This window comes from Hemiscyllium ocellatum, chromosome 24 (genome assembly GCF_020745735.1).
Source record: "Hemiscyllium ocellatum isolate sHemOce1 chromosome 24, sHemOce1.pat.X.cur, whole genome shotgun sequence".
In the NCBI taxonomy this organism is placed as follows: domain Eukaryota; kingdom Metazoa; phylum Chordata; class Chondrichthyes; order Orectolobiformes; family Hemiscylliidae; genus Hemiscyllium; species Hemiscyllium ocellatum.
Genome location: NC_083424.1, coordinates 30,381,170 through 30,398,949, shown reverse-complemented (window position 1 = coordinate 30,398,949; position 17,780 = coordinate 30,381,170). Strand labels below are relative to the sequence as shown.

Below are 17,780 nucleotides of genomic sequence, written 5' to 3'. Positions count from 1 at the left end.
CATTTAGGGACATGAAGATGGAAGGCAAAGGGAGACAGTGGTTGCATTGACCAGGTGATCATGGAGCAGACAAGTGAGATGTAGCAAGGATAGGTTGAACCAGCTTGTGAGTTTGCATCAGTCAGTGAATGTGTGGGCATGTAACATTTGGCAGGAAGTCAGGAAAATGGTGTCGAATGGAGAGGTGCAGTTGTGATGCACACAATCTCATTCAATTGACTGTCAACAAGGCGTTTGTGTATTGAATAGACAGGTGTACAGTACTGTGCTGCCAAGAATGATAAGGGAAGTCCTGAGGTCTGGAATATTGCAGCTGCCTCAATAGATCCTCCAAATTTTGGTGTGTAGATTTTTGACCTTTACTGTTTTGCTGCAATGAATCAGATTATGATCTTTTCTCAGTATTTGCCAATTGGAAAATGTATTGTGACAGTGAAATATGATGAATGAGTAAGATTGAAAGGTGTCAGGCAGGGCTCAATGCAGCAGTTGCAAGTAATCTCTCAAATACTTGACATTTCTTACAGTTCAGCATTTTGTGAAATAAACAACCAAGTTCACAAAGTCATACAATCACTCTCAAACCTCTCCTCAGGACCAGATGAAAGGTTGCAGCATAGAAATGCTCACAACTCACTAACATCTGCTCAGGTAAGAGGGAAAAGACATTACTTTCTGCTGCTGTTCCTTCAAAACCAAAAATCACCTCTTTAGTCAGACTCTGGCCTCTGGACCTAACGAAGAGTGGAACTGACATTGAGTGTTTCTCACGTCGTTGCATTGTGTGCGGAAGAATAAGTAGCTTGTGTGTGTAAGAATGCGCATTCTCATGCCAGGGAAATCAGCCTGGTTTCTCACTTTTTCTTGAAAGCGTCCACCTGTGATCACAGAATTGGTTCTCATCTCTGAAGGCCTTCTTGATTGAATGACTCTTTCAAGCTTTATTATGTCAAGTAGGTTAGGTTGGATGGGACACCCGAAGACAGCAGCTGCCTGCGTGAACACGGGCTGGCAGAAGTCTACCTCTATCCGTGTAGTCAGGTTTTGCACAACTAACTGCATTCAATTCAACAGAATTCATAGAACAATACAGCGCAGAACAGGCCCTTTGGCCCTCGATGTTGCGCCGGCCTGTGAACTATTCTCAGCTCGTTCCCCCTACACTATCCCAAAATCATCCTTGTGCTTATCTAAGGATTGTTTAAATCTCCCTAATGTGGCCGAGTTGACTACATTAGCAGGTAGGGCATTCCACGCCCTTACCACTCTCTGTGTAAAGAACCTGCCTCTGACATCTGTCTTAAATCTATCACCCCTCAATTTGTAGTTATGCCCCCTCGTACAAGCTGACATCATCATCCTAGGAAAAAGACTTTCACTGTCCACCCTATCTAATCCTCTGGTCATCTTGTATGTCTCTATCAAATCCCCTCTTTCCAAATTGCCTTCTTTCCAAGTCTCTCAGCCTTTCCTCATAAGACCTTCCCTCCAGACCAGGCAACTTCCTGGTAAATCTCCTCCGCACCTTTTGTAATGCTTCCACATCCTTGGCGAAATATGGGGACTAGAACTTTACACAATAAATTCAAGAAGAGACATTAGTGTACAAAAAAACTTTCAAAATAAAGTTTCATGGAATTGGAGAACAAACACAGCACGATGTCTGAATGAACAGTGTACAAATTTCAAATTGATACAAACTGATAGTACAAATAACTTTATGTTCTAGACCATTTCACACTTAGCTGTGGCATACAAACTGCTTAGATTTTAGTAACGAGTCACTCCAAATTTTGAAATGTCAAGTTCAATAAATATTTAGAAATCGGAGGTAGAGTGCTCCAATTTCTTGAATATAACTTTTTTTACTTTCCTACAAAATTGTCATTTTAACCTGCAAGTCTTCAAAATACCCATCGGGATAACAAAATAAAATTAGAGTGCCACTAATAGACTCCCCCAGCATCTCCACCCACAGCGTTCAGATAATGAGGACATGTATAGAAGACAGGTGTCTGTGGGATTAGAATATTGCACATACAGTAAGTAGGTCTTTTAAATGTTCAGAGACTCTTTATTTGAAAAACACTGAAAGATAAGCTGAAAAAGATGGAGCACTCGTTGATTAAAGTATGTTATCACTTCTTACATAAGTCAGTAACTCGTACAAGGGCAACCTGCAGCACCTTATTTCAGGTTCTCATCTCTCTTACATTTCTCAGCAAAGATTTTGTGCTTCTCGAGAGACAATCAGGTCAATTGCAGGAAGACTGATGATCAATCTTGAGACTGCACCACAGTAACAACAATTTCCATTCATATAACATCTTTAAAATGGAGAGACATTTCAAGATGGTTCATTATAGCATAATTAAACAAATATGGGCCTTAGGAAAGTCAGTCAAAATCCTAGTCGACGAGATGAGCTTTTAGGACAGTCTTAAGAGGGAGGTGGCTAGTCAAAAGATTTGAGGAAGAGAACGCCAACGCAGATATCATTCCAGAGTGGAATTGATACATAAAGATAAAAATATTATTTTGAATCTTATTTAGGCTTTCTTGCTCCCTACCCCAGCAGAGAGATGATAGTAAAAACCAGTAATGCTCGGAAATGAACATACTGCTTGGACAAGAGTGACATTTTGAGGTATACGAACTGAACCAATATGCATCATGGGAGATTTTACTAGTTCTCCCTTCTGGGCTTGTATATACAGCACAGGTGTCAGGTATTATGGGATGTAACCATTTTAAAAACTAGTCAAATCCCTCTGGGATAAAACTATATTAGTGAATGCCACAAAACAGACAGCATTGCAACGACTGCTTGTTATACATATTCAGTCCACTTGGAATGGATGGTCAAGTGATGTGTATAACAGATAGGGACCTCTATCTTATTCTGCTGCCCAGGATGAATTTTCACCTTTTAACCTCTGATTACCTCCTAAAGGACAACCACCACCAGAAAGAAAAGCTGTAATGTTGCGTTCTGTGTACCTGACTGAAAGTTTAGTCCATTCCACAGTCAGGCACACAAAGAGTTTCAATGTTTACCCATCCCACTGTACATCTGCAAAACAAACCAGAGTCATGTTTTCCTTTGTATGAATGAAGAATGCAGGCTCTCTCAATTTCAGATGCTGAACACAAGTCTGATTTAAACTACCTCATGTAACGGAGACAAATGTTCAAAGTGTAAACTTAGTTTTGAGTAATGGGAACATGGTACTCTGTGTGCACTGAAATAAAAGTCAGATAGCTTTGATAGCTGGCACAGGGAAACAGAGATGATGCAAAGAATATTGTCCAACATATACACATTTAAACCCAAATGGTTTCACATTGCAAGCCATGCTGCTTATTATCTGCTGTTACATAGCGCGGCATACATTATTTTTCTTTCTCCCAGTGATCTTGCCCTGACTGCATTGTCACTGCTGGAATGCAGTTCCACATGCACCAGCAACTCCTGGTATCTCTCAAAGCTAGCCACCTTCATGTTTAAGCCTTGTTATTGATGAATAAGCCTATTCAACTTTGGTCTCCATTCAAATCCCCACATTAAGGCAGTACGGTGGCTCAGTGGTTAGCACTGCTCCCTCACAGCACCAGGACCAAGGTTCAATTCCAGCCTTGGATGACTGTCTATTAGGAGTTTGCTCATTCTCCCTGTATCTGCGTGGGTTCTTTCCCAGTGCTCCAGTTTCCTCCCACAGTCCAAAAATGTGCAGGTTAGATGGATTAGCCATGGGAAATGCAGGGTTACAGGAGATAGGGTAAGGGAGTGAGTTTGGGTGGGATGCTCTTCAGAGGGTCAGTGTCGACCCAATGGGCTGCATGGCCTGCTTCCACACTGTAGTGATTCTATGATTCTCATGTATTTGCCTGCTGGGTGTAACCATACAGTGATCATGATTACTAGTCACTTTTCCGCAATGCTTTATATGAAAGCATCTCTGAACAGAGAAATTAGTTCCTTGTAGGTGTCTTGCTGAGATCCACCAACTCATCATATATAGTGATGGGACCTGAAAACTTTCTGTTCTGCATTAACTCAGTGGTAAACAATGTGCACTTTTTCTCATCAACTGATAGGGCAACCCATCATGTTTAGATCTTGAATGAATATAGAAAGGATCAACAAGTAACCCTTTGGTGGTTTGTTCTGCCCACTCAGAATATGATAAAATTATCCCATCCCAGTCTTATGGGTCGAAAAGGTTACAAATCAAAGCTAATATAAACAGTTAAATGAACTTTTTTAAATTGTCTTATTCTAATGTTTATATAATAAGTTGGATCAGGAGCACACACATAAAATTGGTTTAACAGAGAGATGGGAACCAGCATTGAGCATTAAAATGGTAAAAGGCTGTGCACAAAGGATTGAGAAAGACAGTTAGCACTAGAGTAAGAAATAGTAAGAAAGGATCAGAGTGTGAGGGAATGCAGGAAGGTCTAAACTAGGTTTAGAGTGCATTTTTAAATGTCATCCTTGATGTAAGCTTCATTGGTCAGGCTAACATTAACTATCCATCTTGAGTTGGTAATGGTGGATAACCTTCTTGAAATACTGCAATCTGTGTGGTACAAGTACACCAGGAGGGCTGAGAGGGAAGGAGTTCCAGGAATTTGACCCAACGACAGTAAAAGGACAGCAATAGCATTCCAAGTTAAGGTGGTATGCGACTTGAAGAGGTATTTGTATGCTGTGGAGTTTCCATATATCTGGTGCCCTTGTTTTTCTAGATGGTAGAGGTCAACGGTTTGAAAGGTGATGTTGAAGGAGCTTTGGCGAATTCCATGTATGTAAACATACAAAGTATGGTTAATATAGTTGACAATATAGGTGATGGCAAAATGGGATTATGATCCTGTCACAGTAATGGACATAACAGTTGAAAACAGTCCAGGGCAGGGGAATACGCATTACTGCATCCAAGATGTTCATGAACAATAGGGAAGGAAAGAATGAAGGAGGCATGGCGATATTTACTGAGTGTATATTATAGTGCTGAAGATAGAGGATATTCTGGAGAGGGCAAGGAAAGAATCGATTTGGTTAAAGCAAAGAAGTGAAGGGAGGAGATTTTTCACTACTTGTTGTATTCCCAAGGCTAGTAGGGAAAGTATAAAGGAGCAAATTTCTACAGAAGTTACAGAAAGGAATAAAAGCTCTTGAGGAGTCTTGATGGGGATCCTTAATTAACCAAATATAGATTGGGACGGTAACAGATTACATGGCAAAGATGGGGAAAGAGTATCTGAAGTGTGTCTGTAAGAATATTCTTGACCAGTACATTTCTGACCCAATAGGAAAGGTGACATTGCTCCTTATTGAACGAAAGGCAGGTATACAGTGAGGGTCTCTGGAAGTCAGTACCACAACCACTGTTGCTTATATAGCTCAACAATTTTGTTTTTGCTGTACAGAATGCAAATTATATCAAAATTTTCAAAATACTCAAAACTCAGTAGTAATGTGAACTATGAGAGTGACATACTTTAAGAGGAAATAGACTGGTTACAAATAGACTTAAGAGGAAATAGACTGGTGGAATGGTTACAATCTGGAATGCACTGTCTAATGACATGGTGGAGACAGATTCAAACCTGTCTTTCAAAAGGATGTTAGTCAAGCATCTGAACAGAAAAACAATTTCCAAGTTGCAGGAAAAGTCGGAGATGTGGGAATTCTGGATTATTGTTGGCACAAGCAGCACAGACATGACCAACCAAAAGGCCACCTTTGATGCTGTAACCTTTGTATGGATCTCCAATCCAATCCATGGTTTTATATGCAACTGGCTTTTGGATGGACAGTCACAGCTCCAGCTGACTAATGTAGATCAGCATAAACAGGAACAGTCAAATACAACAAGCAGCACATGCATATGAAGCACAAAAGCAGCTAGTTTTACTTCTGGCTGAAAGCTCAAACTAAGTGTTCTTCTCTCACAAAATTTATGGAAACCCTTTTATTTAGCCTTCTTAGATTTAATTCTCTAAATTAACATTTTAGTCAAGGGGTGGACTAATAACGTCCAACTGATTAAAAACTTACCACTTTCAGCAACTTTCAGCTCGCAGTCCATATAATCAAACAGTTCCACCGTAAGCTGGAAGCTGCAACAAAATGTTTTGTTCATTTTAATGTTGGGTCTGCAACAAAATAAATGCCAACTTTTCCATTTGCAACTCATTATTCTTTATAACCAGGATCTCAACAAATTGCTGATTACCTACAACAGAAAGAAGATGGTGGTCTGACCCATTGAATTCCCACAAAATCAGGGCATCATATCCACCTTCTTATACACCTACCCAGGGCCCATTCTCAATCATATTCTCCCTCCCACACCCTTATCTATAGCTCGCATATAGCCCACTCCCATTTACCCATAACTACCGTCTCACTCACCCACTCTTCCACACCCACTCACAAAAACCCTACCACACAACCTTCTCTTACATCCAGTGATACCATCCACAGTCACCCAGCATACACAATCATCCCATACCCCACCCACTTACTATCCTAATAAAAATTCCAGTTTTGAAAGAAAAGCAACTGATCCTCTACGAAATAAAAATCAGCATCAGTAATTGAGGCATTCCAACAATTTATCTAGGCAGACACATAGATAGCAAAGTCTATTGAGGCATTTTTGTTTCAGCTGAGGGGTAACACAGCCAGTGTATACCAACCTAAAAAGGGACAATTTGTACATCATGAGTGAAGAAACTCACTAAATTTGTTAAGCTTTCAGCTCAGAGAAAGCTGGCTCAATGGCCACGAGTATGGAGATCAGGCAATAACCTCAACATTCAAGCCCTGCATGAAATTTTCTTCACATTAGGATGATGTATGACCAGTCAATGTTTGGAGTAGGCCAATTTCACTTTGAGAAAATGAGGATGAGTGAATTCTACTGAGGACCACTTTTAAAATTATATTTGAAGAGTTTCGTTTTTCCCATTTCCAACTTTCTCACCTTGTGTTTTCTCCTGAAATTTGCCAGTTTTGGTTAAGTGTAGCTTAACAGTGAGCTTGGTGTGTCATGCTGTATTCATGGCCTTAATTTGCCTATTGGCTGTCATGCCTATTTAACCGCATTTAAAGTGGGAAAGGAAAAGGAGAGCACTGCAGCCAAGGCCCTGTCCTACTGTCACCCAGTAGTTGTACATGTGGGTATAAAGCAGAGATCAGTACGTCATCATCAGAGCCTTAACTCCACCCCATCTCAGGCACAGAGGTTCATTTTGGCTTCCCTATTTCAGATATCAGCTTATTCAGCAAACAGCAGGAATCTAACACAAGAAATGTGTTTCAGTTTATTAACTACAGTTAATGTCTAGTCAAATCCTTGTTAATGTTGGGCAGTCACTGTAATAAAGGGGCAATAAGATGAAGACAAGCATTCAGCCATGACGGTCAGTTCCAGTATTCTGAGCTCACCATAACAGGTTACAAAGTACATTCACAAATACTACACACAAAAATTCAAAATGCAAGTCAAAAGTAAGCAGCATGCCTTAGATCTTTCACATCCTACAGAAATCTTGGGTTTCGTTACAGACATTGCTTTAATCTGAATTGTTGGTTGACTTTATGGATAGCAAATGCCATAGTTTAGTATTTCAACACTTTACAGTCGTGGTCATGGAGAATGCAATGTCTCTGTAATCTGTTCTGCTTCAGCACTTAGGCTAGGGAAACCCCATTAACTGAAAATACAAGGAAGCTCACTTTTTTGTTGTTAAAAGCAGCTTCAACGGCAAGATCATAGTCTTGGGTACATAATGCCATCAGGATGAGGAAACTGTGTTTGTTTCCAATATTTGCTGCAGTCAACTCAAAAATTGGACCTACCTCCCATCAGCTGCACTCAATATAAATGTGATGGGACCTCCAACAGCAGGTGGCAGTGTTGAGGAAGGGCATCAAGTAGGCATGCCAGATAGTACCCACAGACCCTTCCTGAAGAAAAGGGGGGTTTGTGTCAGTTAGAGGCCTCACATAGAGACTGATGAGATTCTTTCATCAAGATACAAACAACAGACTCGCTTCTACTCATACTGCTTTTCATCTCATTTTAGCTTTGATTTCTCTTAATATTTATAAAGACCTGATGTTCACAGAATCATAGAATCCTTACAGTGTGAAAGCAGGCTATTTGGCCCATTGAGTCCACACCGACCCTCCGAAGAGCATCTCACCCAGACACTCTCCCCTCCCACCCATTAAAAAGTATTGCAGACACAGTCATTTTCTCCAGCAGAATTCATTGGTAAATTCAACCATGATCTCGGTAGCAGGTCTTAGTTGCCACATTAGTGCCATGTGTTTCAGCTGCTGTAAACAACTCCCAGTTTTTTTTAGATCCAACACCCAAAATTCCCAGCAGGCATCATAAAATTGTGGAAAATTGGTTTGTTAGCAAGTTCGTAATTAGTTTTTTAAAAAAAATGGCAGGTGGAGGCCTGGCCAGGCTGGCTATAAACAGGTACAGGCTGTGGAGGTGGTCATCTCTGCCAATTGCCTGCTCCTCTTCTGTGGTTATGTACTTGGAGAGGGTGCACATGGTGTCCAAGAATGCTCTCGATGCTTTTAGAGAGAGGTAGGCACGTCCGGGGGGCAGAGTGCTTTAATTCCTCCTCTAATGCTTTTTTGATTTAATCCCTATCCTCCCCCTTCATTTTTTTCATATAAACATTGCCCATAAAAGGCTTTGTTCATTCATGCTTCACTCGCCATATGGGTGTTTTCCAGGTGGTGGAAAATATACAATAAAATTCTTGCACAACAGTGCCTTTTTACTGATTCGCTACACATTCACACACAGCTGCAAGTGATGTAGGGAAAATATAAGTACTATTGCTCTGGTTCCTTTGGATGTAGGGGAAAAGAAAAACAAAATGGCAGGTGGGCTGCCACTGGTTCCCACCCAATGTCTGTATTGTCAAAGGCCAGTCAACTTTTCCATCCACTTGCACCAAATTTTACAAAAGCACGGGAGGGAAAGCATGCCTCATTTCTAAAATTAAAATTAACAACACCCTCCCCCCGATTCCACCCCCCCCCAACCCCCACCACCACCACCACCACCACCCTCTCATGTGCTTCTGTGTTATCTGACTACCTTCATTAATACTCTACACGGGATCAGCATTAATTATCAACACAGACTGATCTTTTGGACTAAAAGATATATCTACAAAATTAAGAGGATCCTGGAGGAACAGAGTTTCAATCTCTGATTTCTCATAATCCACTTATTGCTCAGTCAGAAGATCAAAGATTTAGGATTTCAACCATGAAAAGGGCAGAACTGGACATCATACTGGACATTTTAATTTGGGCTTGGCAACAGTTCTCAAGTATTTGGTTTTCCAGTGCAATCAGTCTTCTAAATGAAACATGTCTTTTCCAGTGATACACACCAATGAATTTCCATGCACCTGCAATGTCAATATTCCTTTATTGTGTACGAGTGTTACATTCCGGTCTGATAGAATAATTATTGAATAGTAAGAAAACACCTGAAGTGTTATAAACTGGATCTCAAAAAAGATTCACATCATAACACTAACCAAACATATTTTAGAACACATCAATAGAAGCACAAAGTGCAGGCTCAAGCAGCTGATGTTAATGGGGTAATTTGTCAGTTCACTCAAGCAGAAAATTGCATCCAGTTCTTTTTTAAGCTTACCTCCAAAAAGAGAGCAATGCTCTATAGGGTGTACAAAAAAAATGACAAAGATAATCCAAGACATTAATATCCTTTTTCTCTCATTTTTAACATGAATAAATAGGCTTCATGAATTTATGCTTTCATTAACTTTTTCTATTTGCATTGCAAATTAGCAGGAATTATGGGCATTTGTGAAGATAATAGACTCCATTAATATTCAAACTCTACTCTTACCAAAGTATACCTGGAATCCAAACCACCTGTTCTTACACATTACAAGCTGATGAATGCTGTGTTTGACTGAACTAAAGTCGCACTCAACTGCATAGCGCAATGAGGCACAGATTCTCTTTTTGGTAGTCCACTGAAATAATGACATTTGTAGAAGTCATGCAAAAAAATGTGCTGTGAGCATAGCACCATCCATACCAGCAATGGATATAGCCTACAAAGACAAAGCTACTTCTACTCAGCCACGGGTCTATAACATGAGTCCTATGCACTTAATTTTCTAATTTAAAAAGGATTGTTTTGGTGTTCACATATACAGTGTGTGGCTTAGCTGGTACTTCTGAATCAGTAGGTACTCAAACCTGGTCATACGGATTCACCCTACTCTAGTGCACATTAGAGAAAGTACTATCCTTGAACTGAATCACTGCCAAGGCTCTGATTGTCTCTTCAGGCAGGTATTAATTATCTCATGGTACAGCTTCAAGAGAACTACATAGTCTTCCCAGTGTCTATATCATTCCATCCTTTCCAACAAAAAAAATGATTAACTATTTATTCATTTCATTGTTTGTTCTGACTGTGGACTGGGTAATAATCATTACATTTCAAAAATAAATGATTAATGAAGTACATTACAATCTCTGTCAAGAACAATTACTTTTTAAAGAGATTTAAATTTCAGGGACCAACTAGAAAGATCACATGACACAATTTCAAGGTTTTAAATTTTACAGTAACAATCTAAAAGCAATGTTATCTTAGAAGCAGCTTGTATTCTGAACTACAGGGTGACATGGTCACTCACTGGTTAGCACTGCTGCCTCACAGCACCAGGGACCCGTGTTCGATTCCAGCCTCGGCCAACTGTCTGTGTGGAGTTTGCACATTCTCCCTGTGTCTGTGTGGGTTTGCTCCAGTTTCCTTCCACAGTCCAGGCATGCAGGTTAGGTGAATTGGCCATGCTAAATTGCCCATTGTGTTCAGGGATGTGTAGATTAGGTGCATTAGTCATTGGTAAATGTAAAGTAATAGGGTAGGAGAATGGGTCTGGATGGGTTATTCTTCAAAGGGTCAGCGTGGACTTGTTGGCAAATGGCCTGTTTCCACACTGTAGGGATTTTATAGATAGGTTTCTGTTGTTTAAACTTTGTAAATGACAAACAATCCCTGTCCTTGGTTATTTTTTAGGTATCCCTTAAATGGGCATCTAATTATCCTGGAGCCAGTCCAAAGCAATTCTCCGCTGCTGGCCCGCTTCCATTATCTCTTCCTGCTGACTCCCACTGTGAGGGTCATACTGGACACTCTTCCTCTTCCATCTTGAGGAAGTGTATCTTCCAGTGTCCTGTAAATCCTCACAAACTCAGTCACTTCATTCTGAGTGCAAGATCTAACCCACGTTTTGCCTCATGGAAAATAAAGTCAGTATTTTCTTTGCTTCAGATGCAGGATGGACTACTTCAATGTCCCACTCTCACTCAGGTTCTTGGAGATTGACTTGGGTCTGGAAATTCTTCCCTTCACAAACCCTATTTCCATGACAATGTAAATCACATGGGCATTTATCAGACAGACATACAAATAAATTATTCTCTAGACACCTAACTCTGTTCTAGGTGCGACTTAAATACAGTTTAAAACAGAATAATTTTTAAAACCTGACATTCCTGAGAGTAAAAAGTGAGGTCTGCAGATGCTGGAGATCAGAGCTGAAAATGTGTTGCTGGTTAAAGCACAGCAGGTCAGGCAGCATCCAAGGAACAGGAAATTCGACGTTTCGGGCCAGAGCCCTTCATCAGGAATGAGGAGAGTGTGCCAGGCAGGCTAAGATAAAAGGTAGGGAGGAGGTACTTGGGGGAGGGGCGATGGATATGTGATAGGTGGAAGGAGGTCAAGGTGAGGGTGATAGGCCGGAGATGAGTTCGGTGGGGCAGGAGCAGGCTGAGACAATGGGTCGGCCGGGGCAGTCAGGTTTGTGGATTTTGGGCAGGAGGTAGAAACGGGCGGTGCGGGGTTGTGGGACTATGAGGTTGGAGGCGGTGGATGGGAGATCCCCTGAAGTGATGAGGTTATGGATGGTCTGGGAGATGATGGTTTGGTGGTGGGAGGTGGGGTCGTGGTCAAGGGGGCGATAAGAGGAGGCGGACTAAAGGGGACAGAACCGTGTCAATTCCTTCGTCTCCGCCGCATCTGCTCCCAGGAGGACCAGTTCCAATACCGTACAGCCCAGATGGCCTCCTTCTTCAAGGACTGCAGATTCCCCCCAGACATGATCGACGATGCCCTCCACCGCATCTCCTCCACTTCCCGCTCCTCCGCCCTTGAGCCCAGCTCCTCCAACCGCCACCAAGACAGAACCCCACTGGTTCTCACCTACCACCCCACCAACCTCCGTATACAGCGTATCATCCGCCGTCATTTCCGCCACCTCCAAACGGACCCCACCACCAGGGATATATTTCCCTCCCCTCCCCTATCAGCGTTCCGCAAAGACCACTCCCTTCGTGACTCCCTCGTCAGGTCCACACCCCCCACCAACCCAACCTCCACTCCCGGCACCTTCCCCTGCAACCGCAGGAAACGTAAAACTTGCGCCCACACCTCCTCCTTTACTTCTCTCCAAGGCCCCAAGGGATCCTTCCATATCCGCCACAAATTCACCTGCACCTCCACACACATCATCTATTGCATCCGCTGCACCCGATGTGGCCTCCTCTATATTGGGGAGACGGGCCGCCTACTTGCGGAACGCTTCAGGGAACACCTCTGGGACGCCCGGACCAACCAACCCAACCACCCCGTGGCTCAACACTTTAACTCTCCCTCCCACTCCACCGAGGACATGCAGGTCCTTGGACTCCTCCATCGGCAGAACATAACAACACAACGGTTGGAGGAAGAGCGCCTCATCTTCCGCCTGGGAACCCTCCAACCACAAGGAATGAACTCAGATTTCTCCAGTTTCCTCATTTCCCCTCCCCCCACCTTGTCTCAGTCGGTTCCCTCAACTCAGCACTGCCCTCCTAACCTGCAATCTTCTTCCTGACCTCTCCGCCCCCACCCCACTCCGGCCTATCACCCTCACCTTGACCTCCTTCCACCTATCACATCTCCATGGCCCCTCCCCCAAGTCCCTCCTCCCTACCTTTTATCTTAGCCTGCCTGGCACCCTCTCCTCATTCCTGATTAAGGGCTCTGGCCCGAAACGTCGAATTTCCTGTTCTTTGGATGCTGACATTCCTAACACCTCCCGCATGATTTAGAGTCCAACACTCTACTCACAGAGAGCACAGATGTTCATGCTATTGTCCATGGCTTTGTACATTTTGCACTTTCTCTGCAGTCCCCAGATCTGGGCTCCTCTTGTGCCATAACAACCATGCCACCCAGATATGCCATTAGGCAGAGTTTGGAGGTCATGTGACTTCCTTTATTCCATCTTAAACTGAAGAAACTTTCTGAAATTGTAAAAATTTCATGAACTTTATTTTTACAGCCAGTCTTTTGAACAGCTTAAGCAAGTATTTAGAGAGCTTTGAGGCCAATTGATAAGGTAACAGGATTCATGATGCAACCTCTAATAGAAACGCCCACTTCAATCTGAGAAATCACCCAGCCTGGTTTTTGGAATAGAATCTTAGTTTTGAAACAGCCTGCCACTCAACACAGTTAGTACTGTTTCAGCTAATATCTTCAAATGCAATCAAATGGATTTAATCATGGAAATACAAAATGGAACAGCCATGTATACAAAGCAGAGGAGAAGAAAATACAGTTAAGCACAAGACTAAATGAAAGAGAGTTATATCTGTATCTTTTCCATATTTCCTCGCAAACCTAGTTGTGGAGCAGCACTGGGAGCATCTGTTTGTCCTTGTAGTTAACAAGTCCTTACAGACAAACTCTCTTACTTTTTGAAAAATAACGAGAGTCATTGCAAGGTCAGAAACTAATCTCAGGATTTCTTAAACCTTAATAAATCATCCAAAATCCACTCATCCAGGATATTACTGAAACCACTTAATGAGATCTTAATCACGTAATTAAATCTGAGAATTAGCAAAACAGATTAACTGGGTTGGAGTTAAAAATAACAAATCAGTCACGCATCAAATTTGCAAAAATACTCCCTCAAGAAAATCTGGGTCAGGTATTCATGGCTGATGAGGATTCACATGTTTCTTGGTTACTTCACACAGAAAAATAATGATTCTCTGAAATCAGAACAGACTTGAAAATCCAGGAAGGATTGAGTTATCCTCTGAACATATGAGGTCATGCAAAGCATCAAAAGTAGAAGATCTGAATTCTGTGCTTTGGTCAGACTTACATGTTGTTTACATCTGTGCCTGAAGCTTTATCCAATACTTCATCAGTTACTTCCAGATTCGGGGGGAACTCAGAATGCTGCAAAACACCAAGGCAGAAGGGAAAAAATGTGATCAGAAAATCTCCTCATTCGAGTGTTAATCTTCATTGAGTAGTCACCATTCAATAAAATGGAAACATGTTCCTTTTTCCCTTACTAAATTAAATTTCATGGTAACTCTACCTAAGGAAAATCTCCATCAGCTCTGCCTATTGCATTTCTCAATGTCTTTCACGATTATCATCTCATAACTTAAGTCGACGCCTTAATAGGTACAGCCCGTCATTTTTAAAATTCATTCATGAGATGAGGGCATCGCTGGTTGGGCCAGCAGTTATTGCGCAGAGGGCAGTTAAGAGTCAACCAAATTGCTGTGGGTCTGGAGTCACATGTAGGCCAGACCAGGTAAGGATGGCAATTTTCCTTCCCTGAAAGACATTAGTGAACCAGATGGGTTTTTACAACATTCAGCAATGGATTCATAATTTCAGATATTTAATGAATTTACTCAAATTCCACCATCTGCTATGATGGGATTCGAAACAGGTTCTCAGAACAGCAGATGGCAGAATCTAAATTTAAAGAATCCTTGATTTAGTCACTAAATGTTATTAAAGCTACAGCAGTCTGTACACAGCCTCACTATTTATCACATTACTGCACCAATTTATTTGAAAGCATTAATACTGTCCTTTCAGCTAAAACTCAATCATTGAACTTCTGTTTGGTTTCTTTTGAGATATTTAATTGGGGAACCACTAGATACATGATTATACCTGAAAGTGTTTGACTGCTCTACAATCATGCATTTGACCAAAGTTGAAGTTATCAGCACCATAAAGTTTCTATGATGCACCATAGCTTAAAGGTGCGGCTCAAGAATTCAAGGTACTAATTTTTCACCTGGGATTGTCACAAGTTGAAATCCCAGAGGCCATTGTACAAATTTCCTCAGATAGCATGAGAACTTGAAGTAATTTCCACAACTATTTCAGAGGACACTAGAGATGCTAGTTGTTAATGATATGTTGTCTGTTTTATCCATTAGATAACATACCAACACTACTACCGGACCATCAGGAAACCAGGAGATATATGGAAGGAAATAAAATACAGTTATTGCACTCCAGCACCAGCTGCTGACAGCTGTTCTTGAAATGCCAAGGAGTGCTTAAGTGCTGAGTAATCCTAAACTGTTCCTACATTTGGCACCTGGCTATTGCACATCTAATCAGACAGTGCAAATTCACCTCTAACCTAGCTCACTGGATAACTGATCTGCATTTCAGCTTCACTTTTACAGCATATCGATTTTCTTTCGAGATTGTGTTAAGCTCTTCTAATCATCATTAATCACTTAACAGAATAATCCCATTTGGCAACACAAGAAAGTGCAAGACAGTCCGTTGAATTTTATGTAGCTCCTGCATGGACAGCTACTGACACAATTTCAGCTCAATATTCAATATAAGTGATGCCACGGAGAAATGGTCAGTCAGCACACTCCACTTCAAAATAAGGGATAAATATGTGAGGTTGTTAAATTTTTCAACAACATTGTACTGTAGCTTAAACAATGGGCAGGATTGCCATTGATTTTCAGCAGCCGCTGAGGGTGTGTGGGTTCAGGTAAGAAGGAAATCAGTCCTTTTCTTTGCAATGTGCTTTCACAGTTGAATGAACTTGGGACACTGTCTGTCTGGAATTGCACTTATAACAAAATATCATGTGAAAGAGGTACAGAAGACTGACCAATGTCCATGGAATCAAAAGTCAGTAATTTTAGCTGAGGAATGGAAAAAAAATTCCACTCTGAAGGGAACAATCGAGGATTACTCATGACTGATTTTGGGGCTAGATTAGAGCGGTGCTGGAAAAGCAAATCAGGTCAGGCAACATCCGACGAGCAGGAAAGTCGACATTTTGGCCAAAAGCCCTTCATCAAGAATAGAGGCAGGGTGCCTACAGTGGAGAAATAAATGAGAGGGGTGGGGATGGGTTGAAAATAGCATAGAGTACAATAGGTGAATGGGGGTGGGGATAGAAGTGATAGGTCAGAGAGGAGGGTGGAGTGGATAGGTGGAAAGGAAGATAGGTAGAACAGATCATGAGGGTGGTGCTGAGGTGGAAGGCAGGAGCTGGGGTGAGGTGGGGGAAGAGGAAATGAGGAAACTGGTGAAATTCACATTGATGCCCTGGGGTTGAAGTGTTCCGAGGCAGAAGATGAGGCATTCTTCCTCCAGGTGTCGGGTGATGAGGGCGGCGGTGGAGGAGGCCCAGGACCTGCATGTCCTTGGCAGAGTGGGAGGGGAAGTTGAAATGTTGGGTCACAGGGCGGTGTGGTTGATTGGTGCGGGTGTCCCGGAGATGTTCCCCAAAGTGCTGTGTGAGGAGGCATCCACTCTCCCCAATGTAGAGGAGACCGCATCGGGAGCAACGGATACAATAAATTATATTGGTGGGTGTGCAGGTGAAACTTTGATGGATGTGGAAGACTCCTTTGGGGCCTTGGATGATGGTGAGGGAGGAGGTGTTGGCGCAGGGTTTGCAATTTTTGCGGTGGCAAGGGAGGGTGCCAAGAAGGGAGGGTGGGTTGGTGGGGGGCGTGGACCTGACCAGGTAGTCACGGAGGGAACTGTCTTTGCGGAAAACGGAAATGGGTGGGGAGTGAAATATATCCCTGGTGGTGGGGTCCGTTTGGGGGTGGCGGAAATGTCATTGGATGATGTGGTTAACTCACTCAGATTCAAGAGACATGGTAAGGTTGTAAAACAAATCCAATTTAGGTGAAGACAAAACCCAATATGTTTCCAATTATCATTAAAATAAATGCTTCTTAAAAACTGTTCCAGTAATAAGAGAAACCCCTATAAATGTCAGCCGTGGGTCAATGATATCTCAGCCTTGTCTTTGTGAGGAGGTGTGATCCAGCGATTTGAGTATGCAATCCAGACTCACTCCTCAGTACAGTACTGACAAACAGGTCATACAAACAGAGATACAATCATTCATAAGAACACAGGAACAGGAGGAGGCCACTCAGCCCACTGTGTCTGCCCTGCCATACTATACATTCATAGCTGATCAAAAACTTCAATGCCTTTTACTCACCCATCCCGATAGCCCTGTATACCATTAGTAATTGGAAATATATCTGTCTACACCTTATACATGTACAAAGTTTGAACCTCCACAGTCATCCGTGATACAGAAGTCAAAACGTTCACAACTGTCTGATTAAAAACATGTCTCTTCATTCTTAGACCTAAGTGGCCTCTCCCTTATTTTAAAATTGTGTCCCTTGGTTCTGGGGAAACATCTTACCTGCAGCTACCCTGTCTGTCCCTTTGTAGATTTCAATGAGATCACCTCTCATACTTCCAAATGCCAGAGAAAACAGGCCCAGTTTATCCAAATAAAAGTCAAAAGAACTGCAGCTACTAATAATCAGAGACAAAAATAGAAATTGCTGGAAA

General features: G+C 42.0%; 1 protein-coding gene across 2 annotated transcripts in view; it reads right to left on the bottom strand.

Annotated features, from left to right (window-relative positions):
* Window positions 1-17,780, bottom strand: part of LOC132827138 (huntingtin-interacting protein 1-related protein-like) — a 146,332-nt gene that overhangs the window by 69,359 nt on the left and 59,193 nt on the right. For both annotated transcript variants that reach the window (XM_060843661.1, XM_060843662.1), the window contains exons 6-7: window positions 14,266-14,342; window positions 6,068-6,129 (exon numbers count right to left, since the gene is read on the bottom strand). In XM_060843661.1, coding sequence (XP_060699644.1) covers window positions 6,068-6,129; window positions 14,266-14,342 — 139 coding nt within the window. The remainder of the gene's footprint in view (window positions 1-6,067; window positions 6,130-14,265; window positions 14,343-17,780) is intronic.